The 27943-nt window shown below is 49.5% G+C and overlaps 1 protein-coding gene across 2 annotated transcripts in view; it reads right to left on the bottom strand.

Moving 5' to 3' along the window:
- Positions 1-26655, bottom strand: part of LOC140455172 (suppressor APC domain-containing protein 2-like) — a 43190-nt gene extending 16535 nt beyond the window's left edge. For both annotated transcript variants that reach the window (XM_072549875.1, XM_072549876.1), the window contains exons 1-2: positions 26202-26655; positions 3280-3413 (exon numbers count right to left, since the gene is read on the bottom strand). In XM_072549875.1, the coding sequence (XP_072405976.1) occupies positions 3280-3413; positions 26202-26568 (501 nt within the window). In that variant the 5' untranslated portion in view covers positions 26569-26655. The remainder of the gene's footprint in view (positions 1-3279; positions 3414-26201) is intronic.
- Positions 26656-27943: the final 1288 nt, after the last annotated feature.

Genomic DNA, 27943 nt, shown 5'->3' with positions numbered 1-27943 from the left:
CTGAGTGTGTCTGTGTTTGTGTGTGTCTGTGTTTGTGTGTGTGTCAGTGTGTGTGTGTTTGTGTGTCTGTAGGTGTGTGTGCATCTGTGTGTGTCTGTGTGTGTGTTTGTGTTTGTGTGTGTCTGTGTGTGTGTGTGTTTGTGTGTGCGCGTGTTTATGTCTGTGTGTGTGTGTGCGTGTGTGTGTGCGTCTGTGTGAGTGTCTGTGTGTGTGTCTGTGTCTGTGTGTGTCTGTGAGTATCTGTGTGTGTTTGCATGTGTGTCTGTGTGTGCCTGTGTTTGTGTGTGTTTGTGTGTGTGTGTGTGTGCGCATCTGTCTGTGTCTGTGTGTGTGTTTGTGTGTGTGTCTATGTGCGTCTGTGTGTGTGTCTGTGAGTGTCTGTGTGTGTTTGCATGTGTGTCTGTGTTTGTGTGTGTCTGTGTGTGTGTCTGTGTCTGTGTGTCTGTGTGTCCGTCTCTGTGTGTGTGTCTGTGTGCGCGCCTGTGTGTGTGTGTGTGTGTCTGTCTGTGTCTGTGTGTGTGTGTGTCTGTGTGTGTGTGTGCGTCTGTCTGTGTCTGTCTGTCTGTCTGTGTGTGTGTGTGTGTGTATGTGTGTGTGTGTGTCTGTCTGTGTCTGTATATGTGTGTGTGTGTGTGTGTCTGTGTGTCTGTGCGTATATGTGTGCGTCTGTCTGTGTCTGTGTGCACATCTGTGTGTATGTGTCTGTCAGTGTGTGCGTCTGTCTGTGTCTGTCTGTCTGTGTGTCTCCTGCAAAGACAGCTCTCAAAAGCAGAAGTGAGAGGTCGGGAGTTCTTCGCTGCATTTCCAAAGGAAGTGGCTCCAACTACTTTGCCCATCACTAACTGCTCTGGAGTCAGTGAGCTGCCTTCTTGAACCACTGCAGTCCATGTGCTACAGGTAGACCCACAATGTCCCTGAGGGAGGGACTTCCACGATACCTACACGATACCCTGCATAAACTCCCCAAAGACCCTCAGACAGCACCTTCCAAACCCACGGCCACTTCCATCCAGAAGGACAAGGGGCAGCAGATACATGGGGACCCCACCCCCTGCAAGTTCCCCTCTGAGCATCTTCCTATCCTGACTTGGAAATATATCGGCCGTTCCTTCAATCTGGCTGGGCCCAATCCTGGAATTCCCTCCCTAAGGCACATTGTGGGTCTACCCACAACACATGGACTGCAGCGGTTCAAGAAGGCAGCTCACCCCCTCCTTCTCAAGGGGGGCAACTAGGGACAGGGGCAGGAAATGCAGCTCACCCCCACCTTCTCAAGGGGGGCAACTAGGGACAGGGGCAGGAAATGCAGCTCACCCCCTCCTTCTCAAGGGGGGCAACTAGGGACAGGGGCAGGAAATGCAGCTCACCCCCTCCTTCTCAAGGGGGGCAACTAGGGACAGGGGCAGGAAATGCAGCTCACCCCCTCCTTCTCAAGGGGGGCAACTAGGGACAGGGGCAGGAAATGCAGCTCACCCCCACCTTCTCAAGGGGGCAACTAGGGACAGGGGCAGGAAATGCAGCTCACCCCCACCTTCTCAAGGGGGCAACTAGGGACAGGGGGCAGTAAATGCTGGGCCCAGCCAGTGACTCCACATCCCATTATTAAATAAAGATTTCGATAGGATAGATAAGGAAATGCTATTTCCTTCTGATAAGAAACAAACTGAAGGTCGCAACCTTAAAATTAGGTGAATCAAGAACAGACTTTCACACTAATCTGTAAGGGATTAATCTCAGAAAACCTTTCTGGTTGAGAGTGTAGGCTGGGTGATCTGTAGTGTTCAGAGTGGGGATGGACAATGTTTTAATCAGCCCTGTGTAAGGGAGGATATGGGGAGTAGGTAAACCTGCTGGGAGTTGAAAGATGGTGAATATTAGCGTGAAGATACCAAGTGAATTAACCCACTCGCTCACCCCCTTCACAGTGCTGGCTAGCTTGAAACAAATTTGAACGAATTTTCTGGATAGGCCGGTAGCCAAGCTCACTGCTCATCACCATGACAACCGCAGTCCTTGACAATCGCCATGAATTGCGAGGCCTCTCGTTCCCTCATCAGGCCTGGCCTCGAGTTAGTGACCAATGCCTCATGCTCTATCGGCATCGTTTCCCAAGGCGAGCCCTTCTCCAGGCTGACACATTGTGTTGCGCTCCACCCCCCCCCCGCCCCCATCCCACAACCCACCAATACGTCGGCAACGTGAAATTCACGCACATGGTTCCAGCCCCACCTCACCCACCCCTCATCTCTGGGGAGCTGTGCATCATAGCCATTGGACAAAAGGCAAGTGAGTCTGTATGTAGGTTTGCTCGCTGAGCTGGAAGGTTCATTTTCAGACGTTTCATCACCGTACTAGGTAATATCTTCAGTGGGCCGCCAAGTGAAGCACTGCTGCTGACTCCTGCTTTCTATTTATATATACATATTCACACACATATAAATATATATTTATATACACACACACACATATAAATATATATATATATATACACACACACATATAAATATATATTTATATATATATATATATATATACACACATACACACATATATATATATACACACACATATAAATATATATTTTATATATATAATATATATATAATATAATGTATATACACACATATATAAATAGAAAGCAGGAATCAGCAGCAGTGCTTCACCTGGAGACTCACTGAAGATGTTACCTAGTAGGGTGACGAAATGTCTGGAAATTAACCTTCCAGCTCAGTGAGCAAACCTACATCCAGAACCTCAACCTGAGCTACAAATCTTCTACAAACTCGCTAAGGCAAGTGAGTGGACTGAGGGTGGCAGTCAGCAGGGGACACAATGGCCTAGTGGTGGTATTATCGCTGGACTATTAACCCAGAGACCCAGGAATGTTCTGGGGACCTGGGTTTAAATCCCCGCCATGTGAATTCAATTAAAAGTAACTTCTAAATTGAGAGTCTAATGATGAGCATGGATCCAATGTCAATTATTGGAAAACTCCATGTGGTTCACTAATGTCATTTAGGGAAGGAAACTGCCCAACCAAGCCTGGTCTGGCCTATATGAGACTCCGAACCCACAGAGATGGGGGTGACTGTCCTCCAGGGATGGACAGTAAATGCTGGCCTGGCCAGAGGCACACTCATCCTGTGACTGAATAAAACAATGCCCTGATCCCATTGATTGGTGGAACAGTCTGAGGGAGCTCAGCATCTCCTCGTTCTGATTGAATGGTTACTATCCCCAAACCCCCCCCAAGCCGAGACCAGGCTTGGTCACACTCACCATGTTATCATGGTCGCCATTGGAAATGGGGGGCTGCCTGAGTCCATTGTCTTCCTGGTTGCTACACCTCAAGGCTCCTAGGACCATGGAGGCGCCAACGCTCCGGGAGCAGCCAATTCCCGGGCCCTTGTGATCTAATCGGAAGAGGAAAGGGGAGAGTTAACAAGGAATAAAGGTGCTCCATCTTTATTGTCGATAAGGAGCATGGGTAAAGAACTCCATCAGAGATGATCTCCCAATTTCCGAACTCTGGCATTTTGTTCATCCATGCCACACTCCTCCCTTGTGTGTTGGGTGGAGGTGTGCCATCAGGTTTCCAGATGCTCACAACCCACCCCCAAGCCTCCACCCTCCCTTTCTTCAGATGCCAATTCCGCCCCCCCAACCCCGGGAGGGCATCGCCCAGTCCCAGACCTCTGCTGGATTGGCCCATGCTCATAGACAAAGGGCTGTAATGGTTTTGAGAGGGGTTTGGGGGTTTCTTCAGTGGGGTGTTTGATTTGGAGAGTCTCCCGGTATGGAAAATAAAGAACATGAAAGCATGGAAAGGGTTAAAACGTGAAGCCCACTGGCAATCTGTGCTCTGTGGATGGGATTACCACAGTGGAACATTCTTACATCAATTAGCAGAGTAAGGTTAAGGCTCAGTGGTCACGATGGTGAGATGGGATAACACAAGTAATATAACAGGTTTCTCTGTTAAGTGTTATTATGACAGGATTGGGACAATAAATATTTGGGACATGACATTAAAATATCTAATTAATAGTTAGTAGAGTCAGCTTGAGAGGTTTAAAACATGTAAAACAGATTTAGGGAGACTTCTGTTTTCTCTCAGTCTGTGGAAAGCCCTTTCCTGGGTAGGAGGCAGGAGCAGAGTCCCTGAAGGTGGGGCTGGGCAGACACCGTGCCAAGGAAGGAGGGGAGGTTAATGTTTACGGGGTGGGGAAGGTGGTAACAGAGAATGATCAGATCAGCCATGCTGTTACTGAATCAAGAGGCCGAGTGGCCTACTCCTGGTCTGAAACCATCTGCTTCCGCTGGCTGAATAGCCAGCTCATAATCACAGCACTGACGCATACACTTCCCAGTGAGAAATCAGCACCAGAGCACACAGGGGGTTAAACTAAAAGAGAAGTTTAATCCAAAAGGAAAGAAACCAAACAGGAGTTTCCAGATTTCTCCATTCCTTGGAGCCAGGTCCCCAGAGAGCTGCCTACTGTGGCCTATGGGCCATCGACTGGGTCCAGCCTCATCCGACTCAAGATTCCTCTTCAATCAGCCCACCACCCTAGGGTGGCATGGTGGCTCAGTGGTTAGCACTGCTGCCTCACAGCACCAGGGATCCCAGTTCGATTCCAGCCTCAGGTGACTGTCTATGGGGAGTTTGCACATTCTCCCCGTGTCTGCGTGGGTTTCCTCTGGGTGCTCCGGTTTCCTCCCACAGTCCAAAGATGTGCAGGTCAGGTGAATTGGCCATGCTAAATTGCCCATAATGTTAGGTGCATTAGTCAGAGGTCAAATATGGGGGAATGGGTCTGGGTGGGTTACTTTTCGGAGGGTTGGTATGGACTTGTTGGGCTGAAGGGCCTGTTTCCATACCGTGGGGAATCTAATCTAATCACACCCTGGGCCTTCTGCAGTTACGGGTGGGGTGGGGTGGGGTGGGGTGGGGTGGGGTGGGGTGGGGTGGGGTGCGGTGGGGTGGGTGAATAAATTATCACACCCAGACAAACTTCCCACTTCCTTCAAAATCAAACCCACCTTTTCCAAGAATCCTCATGGTGCAAGTGGTCTCTTGACAAAGAAGCCTCCATCCATCGGGAAATCGACCCTGAATCACAGGTTTGGGACAGCACAGGAGGCCATTCATGCCTGCCACTCTCCTGCCCTTCCCACCCCTATCCCCACCCCCCCCCATTTCTCTCCTCTGTCCCTCTGGAATGCCTCAGTTGAACCTGCCTCCCCCCTCCCTCCATTCCCAGGCAGTACATTCCACACCCTCACTACCCACTGGGTGAGAAACTCTCTCCCTCACTTCACCCTCCCTCCATTTGTACATCCCTTTAAATCTACCCCCCTCTCGTTCCTGTTCCTTTTCCGAGTGGGAACAGCTTCTCCCTCTCCCCTCTGTCCAGGCCCCCTCCCCACTCGGGATTTTGAAAACCTCTCTCAGATCTCCCTCTCCCAGCCCCTTCTCTCCCAGAGAGAACACTCCCACCCTCTTTAATCTCTCCTCATCGCTGACCTTTCCCCATCCCTGGATCCGTTCTTGTAAATCGCTCATGCCCTCTCTTTCCGACGTGTTCCCCATCTTTCCGATAATGTGGGGCCCACACCTGGACACAGTACTCCAGCTGGGGTCTAACAAGGGGCTGGGACACGTTCAGCATCAGCCCCTTGCTCTTGGACTCTGTGTCCCTGTTAATAAACCCGAGGACACTGTGTGCTTTATTCACTGCCCCCTCTACCTGTCCCACCACCTTCAATGATCGGTGCACATTTCCCCCCAGCTCCTGCCCCACCCTCTTTATAATTGCCCCCCCCACCATTTTATATTGTCTCCCAATATCCTTCCCACCGAAGTGCATCCCCTCCCCCTTCCCTGCACTGAATGACCTCTTTGCCTGACCAGCAAATCAATGGGGTGCTTTTATTAAACATTAATGGCCCAATCAAAATCAATCTTCATTCATGCTCTAGCCTGATCCCATCCTCAATCTAAATCCACCGTTGTAGTCGGGGTGGGGGGGTGAGGAGGGGATTTGGGAAATCTATTAGTGGAGGGGGGAGGGGTTACGGGGGAAGGTATGGGGAGAGTTGGGCAATTTTAACAGAAACATGCCCTTCTGTTGAAAACGCCGGTGGGATCTGGTGAGAGGCACTGTGCCCCACCTCCTGACTTTACCGTCCTCCAAATGGCTGATCACATTGGATATGTCCACAGGCTATTTGGCCAAGGGAGGCCTCTCAGATGAGGCTGAGCTGGAGCTCTCTAATCTTCCCAGGGTCTGAAAGTCTGCAGCTATCAGCTGGGGGCAGCAGGGGAGGGCAGAGGAGAGGAAATAAAGTGGCAGCTCAAGTCTCGGGTGGGCACAGCTCCCAATCTCCGCAAAGCTGCCCTCACTCTGTGGGCATCATCAGGCTTCAAAGGTTTCAGCTCTGTGAGTGCAGGATAACAGCGACAGCTGTGGCTCAATGGGCAGCCGTCACCCTCTCCCGACATTGTGGGTTCAAACCCCACTCTGGGAGCAGGGCACCCCTCTGGGTAAGAAATGTGACTGAGACCCACAGCCCAGGAAAGATACATCAAACCAATCAAGGGGACCAAGAGGGTAAACAGGGGGACAAACCATCTGTGCTGGTTCAAGAATAAAAGTCTGAAAGGGTTTGCGTTTCAAAATAAAAACACAAAGATCTGTGGGTGCTGGAAATCAGAAGTTGCTGGAAAAGCTCAGCAGGTCTGGCAGCATCTGTGGAGAGAGATCGGAGTTAACGTTTCAGGTCAACTGACCTTCATCAAAACGTAAGACATTTGGAATAATCTGCAGTCGATGCTGTGGCAACGTCTGCAGGACAATTAGGGACAGATTTATTTGCGAGGCCTCCCTTGGCCAAATAGCCTGTGGACAGATCCAACACGGACAGCCATGAGCAAACAAGAAACGCTGGTGTGGCCAGTGAAGCCCATATCCTGAAACACAGGCTAAATGACACTAGGCCATTAAAGCCGGAGATGAATCAATTTCTGTAAACCAAAAAGGGGATGTGCAGCAAAAGCAGGAATGCAGAGTTCAATGAAGGGGTAGAACTAGCTAAAGTGGCTGAGTGGCCTTCTCCTGACCCGATTCACAGTCATTGGCACAGACAAAATCGCCCAGCTGTATAAAAGTGAAATGGACCTGTGGGCCAGGAAGTACGTGGTCCTGGATAGGAGTGGATTATCGTTCTACTGGGCTCAAACCCAAAATTCTGGCTAAGCAGATATATAGAGGATTGCTCAGGATGCCTCACATGATGTCTGTGAGCAACTCTCCGGGTTAGGGCCATCGTCCTTCGATGGGGTCATACAGTCATAGAGATGTACAGCACAGAAACAGACCCTTCGGTCCAACCCGTCCATGCAGAACAGATATCTCAACCCAATCTAGTCCCACCTGCCAGCACCTGGCCCATATCCCTCCAAACCCTTCCTATTCATATACCCATCCAGATGCCTTTTAAATGTTGTAATTGTACCAGCCTCCACCACTTCGTCTGACAGCTCAGTCCACACACGTACCACCCTCTGTGTGAAATAGTTGCCCCCGTAGGTCTCTTATGTCTTTACCCTCTCACCCTAAACCTATGCCCTCTAGTCCTGGACTCCCCGACCTCAGGGAAAAGATTTTGTCTATTTACCCTATCCATGCCCCTCATAATTTTGTAAACCTCGATAAGGTCACCCCTCAGCCTCCGACGCTCCAGGGAAAACAGCCCCAGCCTGTTCAGCCCCTCCCTGTAGCTCAAATCCTCCAACCCTGGCAACATTCTTGCAAATCTTTTCTGAACACTTTCAAGTTTCACAACATCTTTCCAATAGGAAGGAGACCAGAATTGCATGCAATATTCCAACAGTGGCCTAACCAATGTCCTGTCCAGCCGCAACATGACCTCCCAACTCCTGTACTCAAAACTCTGACCAATAAGGAAAGCATACCAAACTCCTTATTCACCAACCTATCTATCTGCGACTCCACTTTCAAGGAGATATGAACCTGCACTCCAAGGTCTCTTTGTTCAGCAACACTCCCTAGGACCTTAACATTAAGTGTATAAGTCCTGCTAAGATTTGCTTTCCCAAAATGCAGCACCTCACATTTATCTGAATTAAACTCCATCTGCCACTTCTCAGCCCATTGGCCCATCTCGTCAAGATCCTGTTGTAATATGAGGTAACCGTCTTTGCTGTCCACTACACCTCCAATTTTGGCTTCATCTGCAAACTTACTAACTATACCTCTTATGCTCACATCTAAATCATTTGACAACCCTGGCTCTGTGAAGAGCCCCCATGTCACTGAGTCAGAAGCTAGTGGGTCTAATCGATGGATTCCACAGTGGATTACCTGCTTCTGGTCACGGCCCTGTTGTGAGCTCTGCTGTATGAGAGACATAGAGGGAGTGCCTTTGAGATCATTGGCTGCAGGACAATTTGACCCTTCCTTCAGTACAAAAAGAGCTACAGAAATGAAGTTCTGAAGAATGACCATCCTGAAATGACAACTCTGATGAAGATTCCCAGGACCCGAAGTGTTAATTCTGATTTCTCTCCACAGATGCTGAGGACGCATTGAGCTTCTCTGGCAATTACTGTTTCTGATTCTGATTTCCAGCACCTGCAGTTCTTTGAGTGTTTCTTTGTTATAGAAGTGAAATTCTCTCAATTAAAGTCTTACAGAGAACTTACCGTGTAGAAGCAGGCCATTCAGCCCTGTTAGTCCAGGCTTCCCCAGCTCCCATTCCCTGCCCAACCAGGAGGAATACCATCCCATTCCATTGTGCGAACTGTGTCATTGCTGTCACTTTCTGAAGTTGATCAGGGATTGACTAACTCTGTGGGTCGGTTTATTTAAAATGGCAAAGTATATTACAGGTTATGAGGCAAACTGCTTTTTTAGACTCCCTACAGTATGGAAACAGGCCCGACAGCTCAAAAGGTTCACACCGACCCTCCAAAGAGTAACCCAGCCAGACCCATTTCCCTACCCTAGGTTTACCCCTGACTAATGCACCTAGTATGATGGGTGATTTAGCAGAGCAAATTGAAAAAACCAACACATCGATGGATTGTGGGAGAAAACCCATACAGACACAGGGAGAATGTACAAACCCCACACAGAGAGTCGCTAGAGGCAGGAATCGAACCTGGGTCCGTAGCGCTGTGAGGCATCAGTGCTAATCATGACCGAGAGATTGGCAATTCCATACCTCAAATATCCCCAGCAGACTCACTGTCAGGTAGGGACACAGCACTATGTAAACACTGCTCACGGTGTCACACACTGTCAGGGAGGGACACTGCACTGTATACACACTGCACACGGTGTCACACACTGTCAGGGAGGGACACTGCACTGTATACACACTGCACACGGTGTCACACACTGTCAGGGAGGGACACGGCACTGTATACACACTGCACACGGTGTCACTCACTGTCAGGGAGGGACACGGCACTGTATACACACTGCACATGGTGTCACACACTGTCAGGGAGGGACACGGCACTGTATACACACTGCACATGGTGTCACACACTGTCAGGGAGGGACACTGCACTGTATACACACTGCACACGGTGTCACACACTTTCAGGCAGGGACACTGCACTGTATACACACTGCACACGTTGTCACACACTGTCAGGCAGGGACACGTCACTGTATACACACTGCACACGGTGTCACACACTGTCAGGGAGGGACACGTCACTGTATACACACTGCTCACGGTGTCACTCACTGTCAGGGAGGGACACGGCACTGTATACACACTGCACACGGTGTCACACACTGTCAGGGAGGGACACTGCACTGTATACACACTGCACACGGTGTCACACACTTTCAGGCAGGGACACGGCACTGTATACACACTGCACATGGTGTCACACACTGTCAGGGAGGGACACTGCACTGTATACACACTGCACACGGTGTCACACACTTTCAGGCAGGGACACTGCACTGTATACACACTGCACACGTTGTCACACACTGTCAGGCAGGGACACGTCACTGTATACACACTGCACACGGTGTCACACACTGTCAGGCAGGGACACGTCACTGTATACACACTGCTCACGGTGTCACTCACTGTCAGGGAGGGACACGGCACTGTATACACACTGCACACGGTGTCACACACTGTCATTCTATTTCCCACAGTTCTGTGCTTGCCCCTGTCTCCCTTGACTCAACCCCTCCTGTTGTTCAACGTCCTGCTCACATCTGCAAAGTGGGGTCGGTGATGTTGGCCATGCCAGTCTGTTAATGCAGACTCCCAGGGAATGTTCTAGGCACCTGGCTTCCAATCCTGCCACGGCAGACAGCAGAATTGGGATTCAATAACGATTGGGAATGAAGGGCCTTCACCATGACCCATGAATCGCCAAGGGTTTTGGTGGGGGGGGGGGGGGGGGTGGGCAAACCCACCTGGTTCATCCAGTTCATTTCAGGGATCAGAAGCTCCCATCCTCACCTGGGCTGAACTGCACGTGACTCCTGACCAACTGCAACATAGTTCACTCTTAACTGCTCTCTAGGCAATCAACATTGAGCCCTACATGTGACACTCATGTCCCGTGAATGAATAAAGCAAAAAGGACCTGGCCAAACTGGCCCTAAACAGGCCCAAGCAGCGGGCCGTGGAGGGGGTGGTTAGGGCCGACTGCCTGCCCCTCTTCCGCGGTTACCTTAGAGCCCGGGTGTCCTTGGAGAAGGAGAGGTCTCCATCAACACCCTGGAGTTGTTCAGGGAGAGGTGAGTGCATTATTTCCCCCTCCAACTCTATTTTGATTTAATCCCTACCCTCCCCTTCACTGGTTGATCACACAGCATTACCCTTTGATGTGAAGGGCACTGCTTGTCACTGGCCACTCGGGTGTTCCTTTTCTTCCTGGGGGTGGAAGTTAAATAGAGATTCATGCACCTTGTGTCTCTCACTATATCTCACACCTGCACACACACAACATGGGTGCTGGGGGCATAAAAAAGCACTACCGCAGTTAGGCGGGAGTGTGGGGGGGGGCGTTTTAAAAAAATAATAAAGCAAAAAGGATCACGGAGATGAAATCTTGCAAGGATCAAATGTGACAAGGGCTTCTCCTATTTCATTACCTTCTACCACAGGCCTTCAGGGGAGAAGGTGATGGCCGAGTGGCATTATTGCTGGATGACTAACCCAGAAACTCAGCTGATGACCTGGGGACTCAGGTTCAAATCCTGCCATGGGCAGGGAGCATAGTCTGAATTCAGTAAAAAGAGTCAGGAGTGAAGTGGACCATCTGCCAATTTCAGACTGAGCTGAGGAGGAACTTCTCCCACCCACAGGGTTGTGAATCTGTGGGATTCCCTGCCCAGGGAAGTAGTTGAGGCTTACTGCACTGAAGGTTTTTAAGGCAAAGATAGATAGATTGTTGGAACAGTAAAGGAATTAAGGGTACGGGTGAACGAGTGCGTAAGTGGAGCTGAGGCCATGAAAAGGTCAGCCATGATCTTATTGAAAGGCTGAGCAAGCTCAATGGGCCACACAGCCCACGCCTTTACCTTATGGATCCATTATCGATTGCCAGGAAAAACCCATCTGGTTCACTCATGTCCTTTAGGGAGGGAAATCGGCCATCCTTACCTGGCCTGGCCTACACATGAGTCCAGACTCACAGCAAAGTGCTTCACTCTTAACTGTTGACTCTGGGCAGCTAGTGCTGGGCTATAAATATTGGCCCGGCCAGTGTCACTAACACCCCGTGAGTTAATGGTAAAAATGAATCCCTTCTGTCAGAGATTTGACTGAATCTTTCACTTTGACTGAAGAGCTGAGAGGGCTGGTTGCTGTCGAGGGGGCTGTGTAGGTGTGGCAGGGAAGGAGTGGAGATTAAGTTTCACAGCTCCCTTCGAACAGCCCCAGTCAGCTCAGTCACCCTGCTATCTGTCTCCCTGAGTTCAGCAAGAGCCTTACCACCAGCTACAGAGAGCCATTTCCCTTTTAGCCATCAGCTGTCTGGAGGCAGCTGCAGTGTACAGCCTCACTAAGTGCTGGGACTTCACCAGGAAGTGTACCCGAAAAACATTCAAAGGTGCACAAGCCTTCGATGGGACTTAAAGGTGTTGGGCGGAAAACTGTGTGTTCGTGTTGGCACACGGCCATGGCTGGGAAAGGTGCCAGTTTCGACAGAAACCCTTCCTTAAAAAAAAACACTTCATTCCGATTTTGGGATGGGCAAGGACAGATAAAAGTCAGTTGACACACTGACAGCAGTTCTAACACCACGCTGTCTGCAAAGCTAATGACAGGGTGATCCACTCTACCTGCTGAAAAGGTGGAAGGGAGGAGGTAACACAGACTGGCAATGTCCTTCCATCCCCCACCTCCCTGCTTGGCCCCGGACTGGGGGACACAGTGGGTTAGACTCTGTCCTTTCCCCCCTTCCTTTGGGACTGGCTGGGAGAGTGGGTCAGACACTGTCCTTTCCCCCCTCCCTCTGGGACTGGCTGGGACAGTGGGTCAGACACTGTCCTTTAACCATTCCCCTGGGGGTACATGTTGACCCACACTCTGAAATGATGTTGGGAAAGTGACCTTTCCTGTTACTTGTGAAGATTTCAAAAAGCCAAGTTTGTTTGAGGTTTTTCGATCCAGTTTCTTTTGGGCGTGGATCCACCTCTGTAAACAGACGTTATCTGGCACCAATATAGTTTTTGGCTGATATTTTCATTCAGCGAGCCCACGGGCGCTGTGGGAGGGGAAACAGAGAATACTTCTCTATTTGTGCAGCAGCAGGAAGTATTGAGCTGGATTGTTAGTGCAAGAGATGAACAGCATAGTCACAGAGATATAAAGCACAGAAACAGACCCTTCAGTCCAACTCGTGTATGCTGGCCAGATATCTGAATTTAATCTGGTCCTGTTTGCCAGCACTTGGCCCATGACCCTCTGAACCCTTCCTATTATTGTACCCATCCTGATGCCTTTTAAGTAAGGCCAATGAGCAGTTTGAAGTTGTTTGCTCGTGTTTGGCTAATGCAAGATCTCTCTGCATAAACCTGACTCTGCCCCGTACCATGCAATGGCATTGGCTCACTCAAATTAACAGACCGAGCATCAATCACCATCTGTGGGGCAGATTTCCAAACTTCCAGAGCAGTGTAAGTGTAGCCCCGTGGTGTCCAGGAATGTGCAGATGGGATGGATTAACCATGGGAGTTAAGAGGTAATGAGGTGAGATGCCCTTTGGAGGGTCAGTGCTGTATCGATGAGCTGAACAGCTTCGGTCTGCACTGTAGGGGTTCGATGATAACCAATAGCACTCCCGCTGTGACTGGCTCCAATCTCTACTCAGAGAGTAGTAAGGGTATGGAATGCTTTCCCAGCAATGGTAGTAGATTCGCCAAGTTTAAGTGCATTTAAGTCGTCATTGGACAGGCATATGGACATACATGGAATAGTGTAGGTGGGATGGGTTTCAGATTAGTACGACAGGGCGGCGCAACATCGAGGGCCAAAGGGCCTGTACTGCGCTGTAATATTCTATGTTCTATGTTCTATATTGCTCCCTCCTCCCAGACAACAGAAACACTGCAGTTTCGCACATCGATCTATCTTGATACTTGGAAACTCTGGCCAGATCACCGCATTAACCTTCTCAGGATCCCAGAATGTCCTTGCATCATCGCCACCTCACTCTGAGATGTCCATGGTTCCACAGTCAATACCTCCACCTTCATGGTGGGTGATTTAAGTAGTTTAGATTTAAGTAGCTTAGTTTAGATTATTAGATTCCCTACAGTGTGGAAACAGGCCCTTCGGCCCAACCAGTCCACACCGACCCACCGAAGAGTAACCCACCCAGACCTATATCCCTCTAACTAATGCACCTAACACTGTGGGCAATTTAGCATGGCCAATTCACCTGATCTGCACATCTTTGGACTGTGGGAGGAAACCGGAGCACCCGGAGGAAACCCACACAGACACGAGGAGAATGTGCAAACTCCACACAGACAGTCGCCCAAGAGTGAGATCGAACCTGGGCCCCTAGTGCTGTGAGACAGCAGTGCTAACCACTGTGCCGCCCCTTAGTTGAAGGGTGAGGGTTCGGCTGAACCTGCCCTAACTGATGAAGCACTGTGCCCTCGCTTCATTCCCTCACTCTGACAAGCAACTCTTAAGTAATGCACGCCAACAACTTTCAATCGCAAGGTCCAATGGACTTACACAGAATTGTTACTGAAGGTGGCCATTCAGCCCATCGCACCTTCACTGCTTCTATCACCTCGTGCCTTTTTTCCCCATATCCCTGCTCACCATTTCTATCCACATAATCCAATGGCACACCCCCACCCCGCCCAAACGGCTCGACTGGACCAGTCTCCACCGTGCTTCCAGGCAGCTGGGAGCAATGGGTAATGTCTTGAGAAGTGAAGAGGTCACCAACATCTGACCTTGCCTCAGGGAAACCTGTTGAACAGTGGGGTAGACATGGGGTGAGAGCAGCAATGGATTGGCTGAGGCACGATGGCTCACTCAGCGCAACACCTCAGCATCCAGTTTCAGGTCCTCCGTCACTCTGAGGGGGAGTTGAACTTCCAACCTTTGAGCAGAGCAGGACAGAGGGAGCCCTGACCTAGCACAGCTGCTCAGGCCAAGCCTCAAGAAAAAAAAACCCAGAAACCACTGCAGAAACGTAACAGGTCTGGCAGGAGAGAGAGAAAGCAGAGTTAACATTTCAGGTCCTATGACCCTTCTTTCCTGGTATTTTGACCATGAGGCAGAAGACATAGGAGCAGAAATTAGGCCGTTCAGCCCATCACGTCTGTTCAGCCATTCAATCATGGCTGATAAGGTTCTCAACCCCATTCTCCCGCTTTCTCCCTGTAACCCTTGATCCTCTTGATATCCAAGAACCTATCTATCTCCGTCTTAAATACACTCATGAGCTGGCCTTCACAGCCTTCCTTGGCAATCAATTCCATAGATTCACTATAGAGTCATAGAGATGTACAGCATGGAAACAGACCCTTCGGTCCAACCCGTCCATGCCGACCAGATATCCCAATCCAATCTAGTCCCACCTGCCAGCACCCGGCCCATATCCCTCAAACTCTTCCTATTCATATACCCATCCAAATGCCTCTTAAATGTTGTAATTGTACCAGCCTCCACCACTTCCTCTGGCAGCTCATTCCATACACGTACCACCCTCTGTATGAAAAAGTTGCCCCTTAGGTCTCTTTTATATCTTTCCCCTCTCACCCTAAACCTATACCCTCTAGTTCTGGACTCCACCACCCCAGGGAAAAGACTTTGTCTATTTACCCTATCCATGCCCCTCATGATTTTATAAACCTCTATAAGGTCACCCCTCAACCTCTGATGCTCCAGGGAAAACAGTCCCAGCCTGTTCAGCCTCTCCCTATAGCTCAAATCCTCCAACCCTGGCAACATCCTTGTAAATCTTTTCTGAACCCTTTCAAGTTTCACAACATCTTTCTGACAGGAAGGAGACCAGAATTGCATGGAAACCACTGCAGATGTTTCTCCTTATCTCCATTTTAAAAGGCCTTCCCTTTACTCTAAGGCTGTGCCCTTGGGTCCCAGTCTCTCCTCCCAATGGAAATATCTTCCCAACATTGACTCTGTCCAGGCTATTCAGTATCCTGTATGTTACATCCCCCCTCATCCTTCTAAACTCCATTGAGTATAGACCCAGAGTCCTCAAACTTTCCTCATATGGGACCATTCTCATGAACATCCTGTGAACCCGCTCCAGGGCCAGTACATCCTTCCTGAGATATAGGGTCCAAAACTGTGCACAATACTCCAAATGTGGTCTGCCTGCCCGTAAACTCAGGAATGAAAACTATCCGGCCCATGTTCCAGTCTCCCTTCACCTGCAGCTGCTGGCGGCATAGTCCGACAGAGGTCATTTGCCCAGGCAGAGGGTTGCAACATCGCAATGGTGAGGGGGTCCGACAGTTGGGTGGGACCAGGCCCAGAGGACAGGGAAGTGGGAAACTTTGTACCTCATCCGACCCGTCTGCTGGAAATATCCAGGGTGGTGGACAGAGAAATCAGCTCTTATTAACAATGCCAAACAGGTCTCAAAGCTGCGCACATTGTCCATGCCTATTGATAATTGAGCCTGCAAGTCTGTAATACTGACAGACTCAGTGCTGCGCACTCAGAGATGCTCTCATTCAGATCAGACCTTAAACCGATGTCCTGTCTGCTATCTACAGCAGAGGGGCAAATTCCCACATCAAAGTGTTCATCCTGGTCAATGTTTATCTCTCAATTTGTTGACAGTTTCATTGGTGTTTGTCTGCTAATGGGTTACCATGTTTCCAACAGCAATGAGTGCATAATCCAAAGAATTTCATTGGCTGCACGCTACGTTAAGGTGGTCCTGATGTTCCACCAGGCAGACACATCGGTGCAAGTTACTTCTACAAAGACGATAAGCTCATCACAAACTATCTGGAAACAATGTCGGGGATATCAACTGCTTCCAGTCAATATCATGCTCGCTTTATTTGCAACACCAGCTCAGATCAGGGTCAAACCAGTTCAGAAACACAGTCTCATGATCGGTATCATTGAAAGTTAAATGGAATAAAAATATCAAGTGGTACCCTGACTATGATTCTTGAGCAGTGTGGACAGACAGGGAACCGTTGCTGCTGGGGGGGGGGGGGCTCAGGTTTGAGGATGGTGCGTGTCAGCCTGGATGGGCCTTCAGCAGAGTCAGGGTGCTCAGTGTTGGCTCCATACATTCTCCAACACGTGGGGGCAAGTTATCACACAGGCAAATGGAATGGGCAGCTCTGTCCTCTGCTGTCACCACTCTCCCTTGTGGTTGAGCTGCTGAGCCTTGAGGTGTCTTTGTTAGAGTGGGAGGCCACACTGAACGATCAGCAATTTTCTCCTCCCAGTCAGGGATAGCAACACTGCCACGTTTTCAGTCAACATTGAGCACAACCCTTCCCCTTGCTGTTTGGCTGCACTTTCCTGCTGGGAGCGGAGGAACTTGCTGGGACAGAGGAAACATGCTTGGAGAGAAGGAGCCTACTGGGACAGGAGGAGCCTGCTGGGAGAGGAAAAACCTGCTGGGAGAGGAAAAACCTGCTGGGAGAAGAGAAACCTGGATTCAGTTCCCGCCTCAGGCGACTGACTGTGTGGAGTTTGCATATTCTCCCCGTGTCTGCATGGGTTTCCTTTGGGTGCTCCGGTTTCCTCCCACAGTCCAAAATGTGCAGGTTAGGTGAATTGGCCATGCTAAATTGCCCGTAGTGTAAGGTGAAAGGGTAATTGTAAGGGAATGGGTCTGGGTGGGTTGCTCTTTGGTGGCTCGGTGTGGACTTGTTGGGCTGAAGGGCCTGTTTCCACACTGTAAGTAATCTAATCTAAATCTAATCTAATCTAAACCTACTGGGAGAGAAGAAACCTGCTGAAAGAGGAGGAACTTGCTGGGAAAGGAGGAACCTTCTGGGAGAGAAGACCTTGCTGGGAGAGACCCTCCTGATGGAGGTGGGTTTCAGGCCTACAGATGCAATGGCCTGTCCATTGATTCCAGATGAGCAGGGCTTTGATACAGATAGATGCAACTTTCTGGGGATGGTCACGTTGGTCTGGCAATCTCTCCATCTGATGAGGTTTCAATTCAGGCCTCAGCAGTGGAAGCTCTCCAGGATCGGAATGTGTTGTGAGCGGACAGTCCAGGTTTCACCACAGTAGAGGAGCATGGCTCAGCAATCAGCCTGAGGGAGCAGGCCCTTAGCTGATTTCCAGGGGGCCCTGTTGTCTGAAGAAGCCAGAGCAGGCACAGTGCTGCTCGTCTTCATTCATGGTCATCCCTTGGGAAAGCCGGCTGCCGAGACACAGGAAGTTCTGCATGTGGTCTGAAGTCACTGTTTCCAGCTGGCCCAAGGAACGTTCCTGGAGGATCCCTGGAAAGGTAATGTTTCCTCAAGGTTGTGATTGAAGGTCCTGGTTGTCCATTGTGGGGGGGAGGGGGAGTGACGAAAGGTTTTTGCTTTTGTGTGAAGTGACCAAAGTTATAGAGTTTCCAGTAGATCTGGGCCCCTGATACTGGGCAGTCAGTGACGGGGGACAAGGTGGGGGCATGTGTGACCCTGGTCTGCCTGTGAAAGATCTCAGCTCAGGAAACAGGAAAACAAATTAAAGAGATCTCCCTGGGGTTTGTCGTTTCCTGAATCATAGTTTTATCCAAGTAACTCAGCTCACGGGTTTTCAGTTTCAGCCCCATCACATTCACTAACACCCTTTGAGAGTGCAAAACTACCCACTGATATTATTCCTGTCGTAAGATGAGCTCATCACTGTTTGGCCCAGCATTTACTGTCCCGTCCCTAGTTGTCCCCCCTTGAGAAGGTGGGGGGTGAGCTGCCTTCTTGAACCGCTGCAGTCCATGTGCTGTGGGTAGACCCACAATGTCCCTTAGGAAGGGAATTCCAGGATTGGGACCCAGCCACACTGAAGGAACGGCCGATACATTTCCAAGTCCGGATGGGGAGGGGCTCGGAGGGGAACTTGCAGGGGGTGGGGTTCCCGTGTATCTGCTGCCCCTTGTCCTTCTGGGTGGAAGTGGCCATGGGTTTGGAAGGTGCTGTCTGAGGGTCATTGGTGAGTTTCTGCAGGGTATCTTGTAGATGGTACACACTGCTATTACTGAGTGTCGTGTGGTGGAGGGAGGGGATGTTTGGGGAGTTTCTGCAGGGCATCTTGTAGATGGTACACACTGCTGTTACTGAGTGTCGGGGGGTGGAGGGAGGGGATGTTTGGGGAGTTTCTGCAGGATATCTTGTAGATGGTACACACTGCTGTTACTGAGCATCAGGGGGTGGAGGGAGGGGATGTTTGGGGAGTGTCTGCAGGGTATCTTGTAGATGGTACACACTGCTGTTACTGAGCATCAGGGGGTGGAGGTAGTGAATGCTTTGTCCCTGGATGGTGTCGAGCTTCTTGAGTGTTTTTGGAACTGCCCCCATCCAGGCCAAGTGGGGAGTATTCTGCTCCTGAGTTGTGCCTTGTCGATGGTGGACAAGCATGAGAAGACAGGATTCCCAGTCTCTGACCTAATCTTGCAGCAACAGTATTTATACTTAGATTACTTACAGTGTGGAAACAAGTCCACACCAACGTGCCGAAGCGCAACCCACCCAGACCCATTCCCCTACATTTACCCCTTCACCTAACACTACAGGCAATTTAGCATGGCCAATTCACCTAACCTGCGCATTTTTGGATTGTGGAAGGAAGCTGGAGCACCCGGAGGAAACCCACACAGACACGGGGAGAATGTGCAAACTCCACACTATCCACTTCAATATGAATTGAACCTGGGTCTCTGGCGCTGTGAGGCAGCAGTGCTAACCACTGTGCCACCATGCAGCCCACGGATGTACAGGATGTCCAGTTCATTCACTAATCCAGAGTCATAGAGCCATGGAGTCCTTCAGCATGGAAACAAGCCCTTTAGTCTAAACTGGCCCATGCTGACCAAAATGTCCATGCACAAAAATCTATTTCCTTGCCCATATCCTTCTAAACCTCTCCTGACCATGTATTTGTCCAAATGCCTTTTAAATGTTGTTCAGATACCCATTTCAATCATTTCCACTGGCAGCTCATTCCATATGTGTGTCACCCTCTGTGTAAAAACGTTGCACTCAAGTTCCCTTTTATTCTTTCCCCTCTAACCTTAAATTGATTACCTCTAGTCCTTGATTCCCCTACCCTGGGAAAAGGACTGAGTGCATTCATTCTATCCATGCCTCACATGATCTTATACACCTCTATAAGGTCCCCCCTCAGTCTCCTAAAGAGAAAAATACTAGCTTGTCCAACGTCACCCTGTAACGCAGTGACTTCAGTCCTGGCAACATCCTTGTAAATTTCTTCTGCACTCTTTCCAGTTTAATCACATTCTTCTTATAGCAAGGTGACCAAAACTGAACACAATACTCCCAAGTGTGTCTTCACCAACATCCTGTACAACTGCAGCATAACTTCCCAACTTCTGGGAGACACGGTGGTGCAGTGGTTAGCACTTCTGCCTCACAGTGCCAGAGACCCGGGTTCAATTCCCACTTCAGGCAACTGTCTGTGTGGAGTTTGTACATTCTCCCCGTGTCTGCGTGGGTTTCCTTCGGGTGCTCCGGTTTCTTCCCACAGTCCAAACATGTGCAGGTTAGGTGAATTGGCCATGCTAAATTGCCCATAGTGTTAGGTGAATGGGGTAAATGTAGGGGAATGGGTCTGGGAGGGTCGCTCTTCGGAGGGTCAGTGTGGACTTGTTGGGCCGAAGGGCCTGTTTCCACACTGTAATCTATACTCAATGCCCTGACTGATGAAGACCAGTGTGCCAAAAGCCTTCTTCAGTGGCCTGTCTTTGACTAAGATCTCTGTATCCTTGCTAGCCAGTGGAGAGGTCCTGGAGGACTGGCAAAGAGCTAATGTTGTTGCTCTGTTCAAGAAGGAAATAGGGATAATCCAGGAAACCACAAACCGACGAGTCTCACATCAGTGATTGGGAAGCTATTGGAGGGAGTTCTTCAGGGTAGGGTTTATACACATTTGGAGAGGCATGGCCTCATTAGAAACAGTCAGCATGGCTTTGTGCAGGACCGATCATGTCATACTAACTTGACTGAATGTTTTGAGGAGCTGACTAAGGGTAGAACGATGGGTGTTGTTTAACTGTACAAGGATTTTAGTAAGGCTTTCAACAAGGTCCCTTATGGTAGGTTCAGCTAGAAAATGCACGGGATCCACACTGACATTGGCTTGCCCATAGATGGCAGAGGGTAATGGTGGAAGGGTGTTTTTAAAGTTGGAAATCTGTGACTAGTGGTGTTCCGCACGGATCCGTATTGGAACCTCTGCTGCTTCTGTCATTTATAAATGACTTGGATGAAAATGTAGTTTGGTGGGTTAGTAAGTTTGCAGATGATACAAAGATGGTGGAGTTGTGGATAGTGTAGAAGGTTGTCAAAGCATACAGTGGGATATAGATCAAATGCAATTATGGGCAGAGAAATGGCAAATGGAATTTAATCCGGACAAGTGTGAGGTGCTGCACTTTGAAAGATCAAAAGTTAAGAAAAAGTATACAGTTAAAGGCAGGACCCAGAACAGCACTGATGTACTGAAGGATCTTGGGGTTCAAGTCCGTAGTTCTCCAATCTTGGGTAGGGTGGTAAAGATGGCAGATGGCATGCTCGCTTTCACTGCGAGTGAGACAAGGGGAAATATCTTTGTTGCCTGGGAGATGGTGGGAAGGGGTCTCCATAGGAGGTTTCAAAAAAGAGCTGGAGATATATTTGAGAGTAATGAATTTAGAGGGCTAGGGAGATAGGACTGGAGAATAGGACAAGCTGGCTTGCTCTTTCAGGAGCGAGTGCAGACACAATGGATCGAATGTACCTTTTCTATTGTCAAATTCCATGACTTAATACTGAAGCAGTACGTTAACACATAGCAGTCTGAACATCAGATTATTTCATATATTTAACATCAAAACAGCCCTGTGACAGACTGCAGGGACTGGGCACAAAGTGTCTAAATGTCAGATTTTAATAATTTAAAAACTCTTTAATTAATTGAGCAAAGTCTGACGGAAAGAACGTGCTAGAGAGTGAATGAAAATAAGAGGGCGAATGTATTCAGCACTGAAACAGTTTTGTAAAGTGACAGCAGGGATTTTAATAAAGACTTTTAAATTAATAAACCTAAGGCAGACAAGAGGAATTTGACACAGTGTGAGTGAAAACCACTTTATGAATAATAAAGGTCTCCTGATCTGACAAAGTGAGAACGCAAAATGAATGTTTCATGCTGGAGTAAAACAGCCAGAGAACAGGGGGTTGGCATTTTGTTCATTTTTTTCCATAATGCCCTATCCATCTGTGACTCACTCACTCACTCGTTCCCACTTGCTTTCTCCATTAGCTCTCAGATTAGCTTTTCCTGTTCACTTTATTGGCCTCTTTCTTTCTCTTTATCTGTCATTTTTTTTGTCTTTCTTTCTCCCACTCTATCTCCCAATCTCTCTTTGTTTGTCTCTCTCTCTCCCCCACACATCGCTCCTGTTCTCTCCCTCCCTTCCTTCCTGTCTTGCTCTTTGTTCCTTTCTGCCTAATCTCTCTGACAAGCACACAGACAGATGCGAATGGTTCACACCGAATGACTTCAGTCCCTGGGGGGAGGTGGAGAGAGAGCTGTCCCTGTTGTGAGGAGCCGAGTGTCAGAGTCATTCACCAGTGGCCCAGAAGCTTTGACATACATTGTTCACCCGTGCACAGGCGCACAGCTCCACCTTGGACCCAGTCCAATTCGAAACAGCAGCTGTCTCCTGTTTTTTCTTCCATCAGAGAGCAGGGAGGGAGTTACGGTGCAGTTGATCAATCCAAGAATGGCCTGAATTTATAAAGGGTGAGGTTGTTCCAGGCCTCTGTGAGCAATGGGGAGTCATAAAACCGAGGGTCAATGCTTAAGTTGACCAGAGAGAGACAGAAGGAACTTGGTGTACAGTGTGTATATGTCAGTTGAAACTCAGAATGGGATGACAGGAGGGATATAGCAAAACCTCAAAGGACAGCTAATGATTCAACTCATCCAGGGGGAACGCACGGATAAGAACAGGTGCAATGCTGGTTTTGCACCAAATCCAGTTTCTAACCTGGAAGGAAGGGGGATTTATAATGGAAATTGAATGGGCACTTGAGCCAAATAAATCTGTAGGGCTATGGGGAAGGGAAAGAGGAAGGTGATGGATTGGACTGTTCTGGGGAGAGGCTAATATGGGCTGGGAGTCATACAGCATGGAAGCCTTTGGTCCAATTCATCGATATCGACCATTATCCAAACCTAATCTAGTCCCATTTGCCTGCATTTGGCTCATATCGCTCAAAACCCTTCCTATTTATATATCCATCCAAATGCCTTTTAAAAGGTTTGGAGGGATATGGACTGGGTGCTGGCAGGCGGGACTAGATTGGGTTGGGATATCTGGTCGGCATGGATGAGTTGGACCGAATGGTTTGGTTCCGTGCTGTACATCTCAATGACTCGATGACTAAATGTTGTAATTGTACCATCCTAGAATTCTAGGATGGGGCGGCACGGTGGTTCAGTAGTTAGCACTGCTGCCTCACAGCGTCAGGGACCCGGGTTCAATTCCCACCTCGGGTGACTGTCTGTGTAGAGTTTGCACATTCTCCCCGTGTCTGTGTGGGTTTCCTCCGGTTTCCTCCCACTGTCCAAAAATGTGCAAGTTATGGTGCATTGGCCATGCTAAATTGCCCATAGTGTTAGGTGCATTAGTCAGGGGTAAATATAGGGTAGGGGAAGTTACTCTTAAGAGGGTCGGTGTGGACTTGTTGGGCCGAAGGGCCTGTTTCCATACTGCACAGAATCTAATCTAATCTCTCAAAGTCAAGATGTTATGTTACAGTTCCATGGGTAAGACTACGTCTCGAACCCTCTGCTGTTTTGCTCTCCCTGTTTAAGGAGGTGGTTCACAGGAGATTTCTCAGATTGGACCGAGTAGGTTGTCTGATGAGGAAAAAGTTGGACAGACTGGGCTCTTGACCCCTGGGAGTGTAGAGAGTGAGCGGTGATTGGATTGAAGTGTATAAGGTCCTGGGCTGGGTGAGGATGTGGAAAAAGGGATGATTTCCTCTTGGGGGTCAGTCCAGAACTAGGGGCTGGAGGGGGCGCCACTGGTACAAAAGTAGAGGTCAACCCCCCCCCCCCCCCCGCCCCAGGACAGGGACAAGGAGAATGGTGTTCTCTCAGATGGCTGTGTGTGGGTGTGGAGCTCTCTGCCTCAGAGGGTGGGGGTATGTGTCGGGACATTGAATATCTTACAGTTGGAGATGGGTTGGTCTGTGTGAGGGAGAGGGCGGGGGGGTAGTCGGTTGGGGGAGCAGGCAGGAACATGCAACTCGGAACATAGAGAGCTCAGCCATGAAAGGCAGAGCAGGCTCAAAGGGCAGAATGGCCCCAGTCCTACTCCTATGTTTGTATGGCCCCAGGAGAAGATGGGGGGTTGTTGGGGGGGTTGGTGAGCAGATGCTTTGCAGTGTGTTTGGTGCAGGAACCGTGCTGTGGGGAGGGGAGTATCACATACACACATGGCAACGAATGAGATTTGGATCAAGAATAAAGTAAAACAAAAAAAAATCCTCAACTCTGGCTAGGACGATTGAGATCATGCTGATAAAATCTATCCCAGCTGCCAATGTTGTCTGCAGGTTATCACTGAGTGTGGTCTCTGTCTTTCTTTCCCACTGTCGGTTTAACTCAAAGATTTGTTTTCGATCTCCAACACACGTTGATAAAGTGTAGTGAGATCAAGAGAAAGCAGATTTCTAACAAGACAGACAAACCCGGGGGTGCATAAAGTTAAAAGAAATCACACAACACCAGGTTATAGTCCAACAGGTTTATTTGGAAGCACTAGTTTTCAGTACTCCAAGTGTTTGATGAAGTGGTTTGGAGCAGCGCTCCAAAAGCTAGTGCTTCCAATTAAACCTGTTGGACTATAACCTGGTGTTGTGTGATTTTTAACTTGATACACCCCAGTCCAACACCGGCATCTCCAAATCATGAAACCCAGGGGTTACTACTAAAGGCCTGGTGGTGAGCTCTGAATCGGGTTGGGGGCATCACTGAGAAGGTGGCATTTAGTGCCCATCAATAATTGCCCTGAAGAGGATGCTGGGCAAGGTGTTGAATTGATGTGGGTCATTGCTTATACCTGAAACATAGACTCTCCTGCTCCTCAAATGCTGCCTGACCTGCTATGCTTTTCCAGTCCCACACTTTCCGACTCTGACATATACACGCTGTATATCAAGTTCCTTCTCACTGTCTCAGATGTACGAATGAAGAAGTGTTAAATATATTGATGAACTGACACACACACATTCACACACAAACAGACACACACACACACAAACACACAGACACATACAAATACACAGACATACACACACACAAACACACACACACAGACACACACACAAATACACACACACAAACAGACACCCACACACACACACACACAGACACACACACACAAACACAGACACCCACACACACACACACACAGACACACACACACACACACACAGACACACACAAACACACACATACAAACACAGACACACACACAGACACACAGAGACAGGCACACACACAGACACACACACACAGACACAAACACGCACACACAGACGCGCACACACAGACGCGCACACACACACACCTGAATACTTTCTCCTTGACTCAACACAATAAATTAAAAAGTGTTAAAAATATTGATAGACTGACAGACATTCCTGAAGAAGGGCTCATGCCTGAAACGTCGAGTCTCCTGCTCCTTGGATGCTGCCTGACCTGCTGCGCTTTTCCAGCAACACATTTTCAGCTCTGATCTCCAGCATCTGCAGTCCTCACTTTCTCCTAAGAGGTGACTTGATAAAGGTGTACAAAATGTTGAGAGGCACAGATAGAGTGGATGGCCAGAGATTTCTTTTCCCAGGGCAGAAATGTCCATCACAAGGGAGCATAATTTTAAGGTAATTGGGGGAAGGTTTCGGGGAGATGGCAGAGGGAGGTTCTTTACTCAGAGAGTGGTGGGTGCATAGAATGCTCTACCAGCAGTGGGAGGAGAGTGGGATACATTAGGAACATTTCAGCGATTCTTAAGTAGGCGCATGGATGATATTGCAATGAGGGGTATGTAGGTTGGTCTGATCTTAGAGTAGGATAAAAGGTCAGCACAACATTGAGGGCTGAAGGGCCTGTACTATACTGTGCTGTACTATTCTATGTATATATAGATGAATTGGTGCACATACACACACACACAGTACACCAAACATCTTCTTATTGACTCAGATCTGTAAATAAAAACGTGTTAAGACATAAACATACTGTAAACAAGATTTCTCCTTGGCTCAGACTTATGTATTGAATATATAGATAAACTGACACATATACACTGCACCGAGTGCCTTCTCTCTGTCTCAGATTTATGAATTAAGGCGATTCCAGCCTGATGTTGCAGTCTGTGCTCTTCAGTGGTTAAAGGGTCTGTAGTTGCTGAGTTTTAATGAAGAGGCACTGACCTGCTGCTGCTGCCCAGCTCCTGTTGCCTCCCGCGGGGGTTTCTCTCTGGCTCTCCCCGGGTTGTTGGTACCGGGAGCTGCCCGGGACACTGTCCGGCTCCGGGCTGCCGGCTTCCTGCTGCAGGGCTGCCCTGATACCGTCCAGGAGCCGGGGGAAGGTGAGCCTCCCGCTCGGCGCTGCTGCTCTCCGGAGGCAGCCCATCAGTCCGGGAGGTAGCGCCGCTTCCCTCCGGCCTTCCCCCGGCCAGCGGCTCTCTATCTCCCGCAGCTCGACCGAGCCCCGACCCTCCTGGTCCAGGATGTCGAACAGGGTCCGCAGGCTGTGCAGGAACGAGCGGGGCTCCGGGTCCCGGGGGTGGGGCTTCATTGCATTGGGGTCCCTGGGGCTGAGGTCCTGGGGATGGGGGTCTCTGGGGTCCCTGGGATGGGGGTCTATGGGGTGGGGGTCCCTGGGATGGGGGTCTCTGGGATGGGGGTCCCTGGGGTGGGGGTCCCTGGGATGGGGGTCCCTGGGGTGGGGGTCTCTGGGATGGGGGTCCCTGGGGTGGGGGTCTATGGGATAGGGGTCCCTGGGATGGGGGTCCCTGGGGTGGGGGTCCCTGGGATGGGGGTCTATGGGATAGGGGTCCCTGGGGTGGGGGTCTCTGGGGTGGGGGTCCCTGGGGTGGGAGTCTCTGGGGTGGGGGTCCCTGGGGTGGGGGTCCCTGGGGTGGGAGTGGGGGTGGAGCTCCCGGGACAGTGAGTCCCGGTGCAGTCTCGGCCGGTTCTCCCGGTGTATCTCCTCGGGCTGGCTCATTGCTGCAGCTCCCCTCCCGGGACCAGGCGGGGGAGACTCTGCCTTACCCCGTGGGGCTCTCCATGTAGACAGCACTGCAGTCTCTCACTCAGCTCACCCTGCTCCCCGGCTCTGGGAGCTGCAGGACCAGTCCTGGGCGGAGAGCTGAGCTTTGGCCAGAGCTGGTGGGTGGGGGGGTGTTTCTCTGAGAGAGTGTGTGTGTGTGCGCGCGTTTTTAACTTCGGTCCTGGGTGTGTTCCTCTTTCTGTGCATGTGTGTGTATGTGTGAGGAGCAAATTATTATTTACTTTCTACACATGCAGGCGTCTTTGTAAAATCCCGGGGTTTCAAAACACTTCTTTCTCATTTCACTGCACAGTTTTAGAAGCACAGAAATATAAAAACAATGTGCGTGCTTGTGTGTGTGGTTTTGTATGCGTCTGTGTGTGTATACACTTATGAGTCATAGAGATGTACAGCACGGACACTGGTGGTCCATCTCGTCCATGCCGACCAGATATCCTACATTAACTTAGTCCCATTTGCCATCCCCCCAAACCCTTCCTATTCATATATCCATCCAAAAGCCTTTTAAATGCTGTAAATGTACCAGCCTCAACCACATCCTCTGGCAGCTCATTCCATACACGTACCACCCTCTGGGTGATAAAGTTGCCCCGTAGGTCCCTTTTATATCTTTCCCCTCTCACCCTAAACCTATGTCCTCTAGTTCTGGACTCCCCCATCCCAGGGAAAAGACTTTCTCTATTTACCCTATCCACGCCCCTCATGGTTTTATAAACCTCTATAAGGTCACCCCTCAGCTTCCCAAGTGACTAAAATAGAGTAGTCATTTATTGTGACTTACATTTTTTTTTATAAAACAGTGAAAAGTGTTTAAGTCACCATACCACAGCTCGTCTATCAATAACAGAAAACATAAGTATGAAAATAAAATTAAGAGAAA

The sequence above is a fragment of the Chiloscyllium punctatum genome, chromosome 30 (genome assembly GCF_047496795.1).
Source record: "Chiloscyllium punctatum isolate Juve2018m chromosome 30, sChiPun1.3, whole genome shotgun sequence".
In the NCBI taxonomy this organism is placed as follows: domain Eukaryota; kingdom Metazoa; phylum Chordata; class Chondrichthyes; order Orectolobiformes; family Hemiscylliidae; genus Chiloscyllium; species Chiloscyllium punctatum.
Note: the sequence above shows the minus strand (reverse complement) of the source record. Positions and strands in the feature narration are given on the sequence as shown.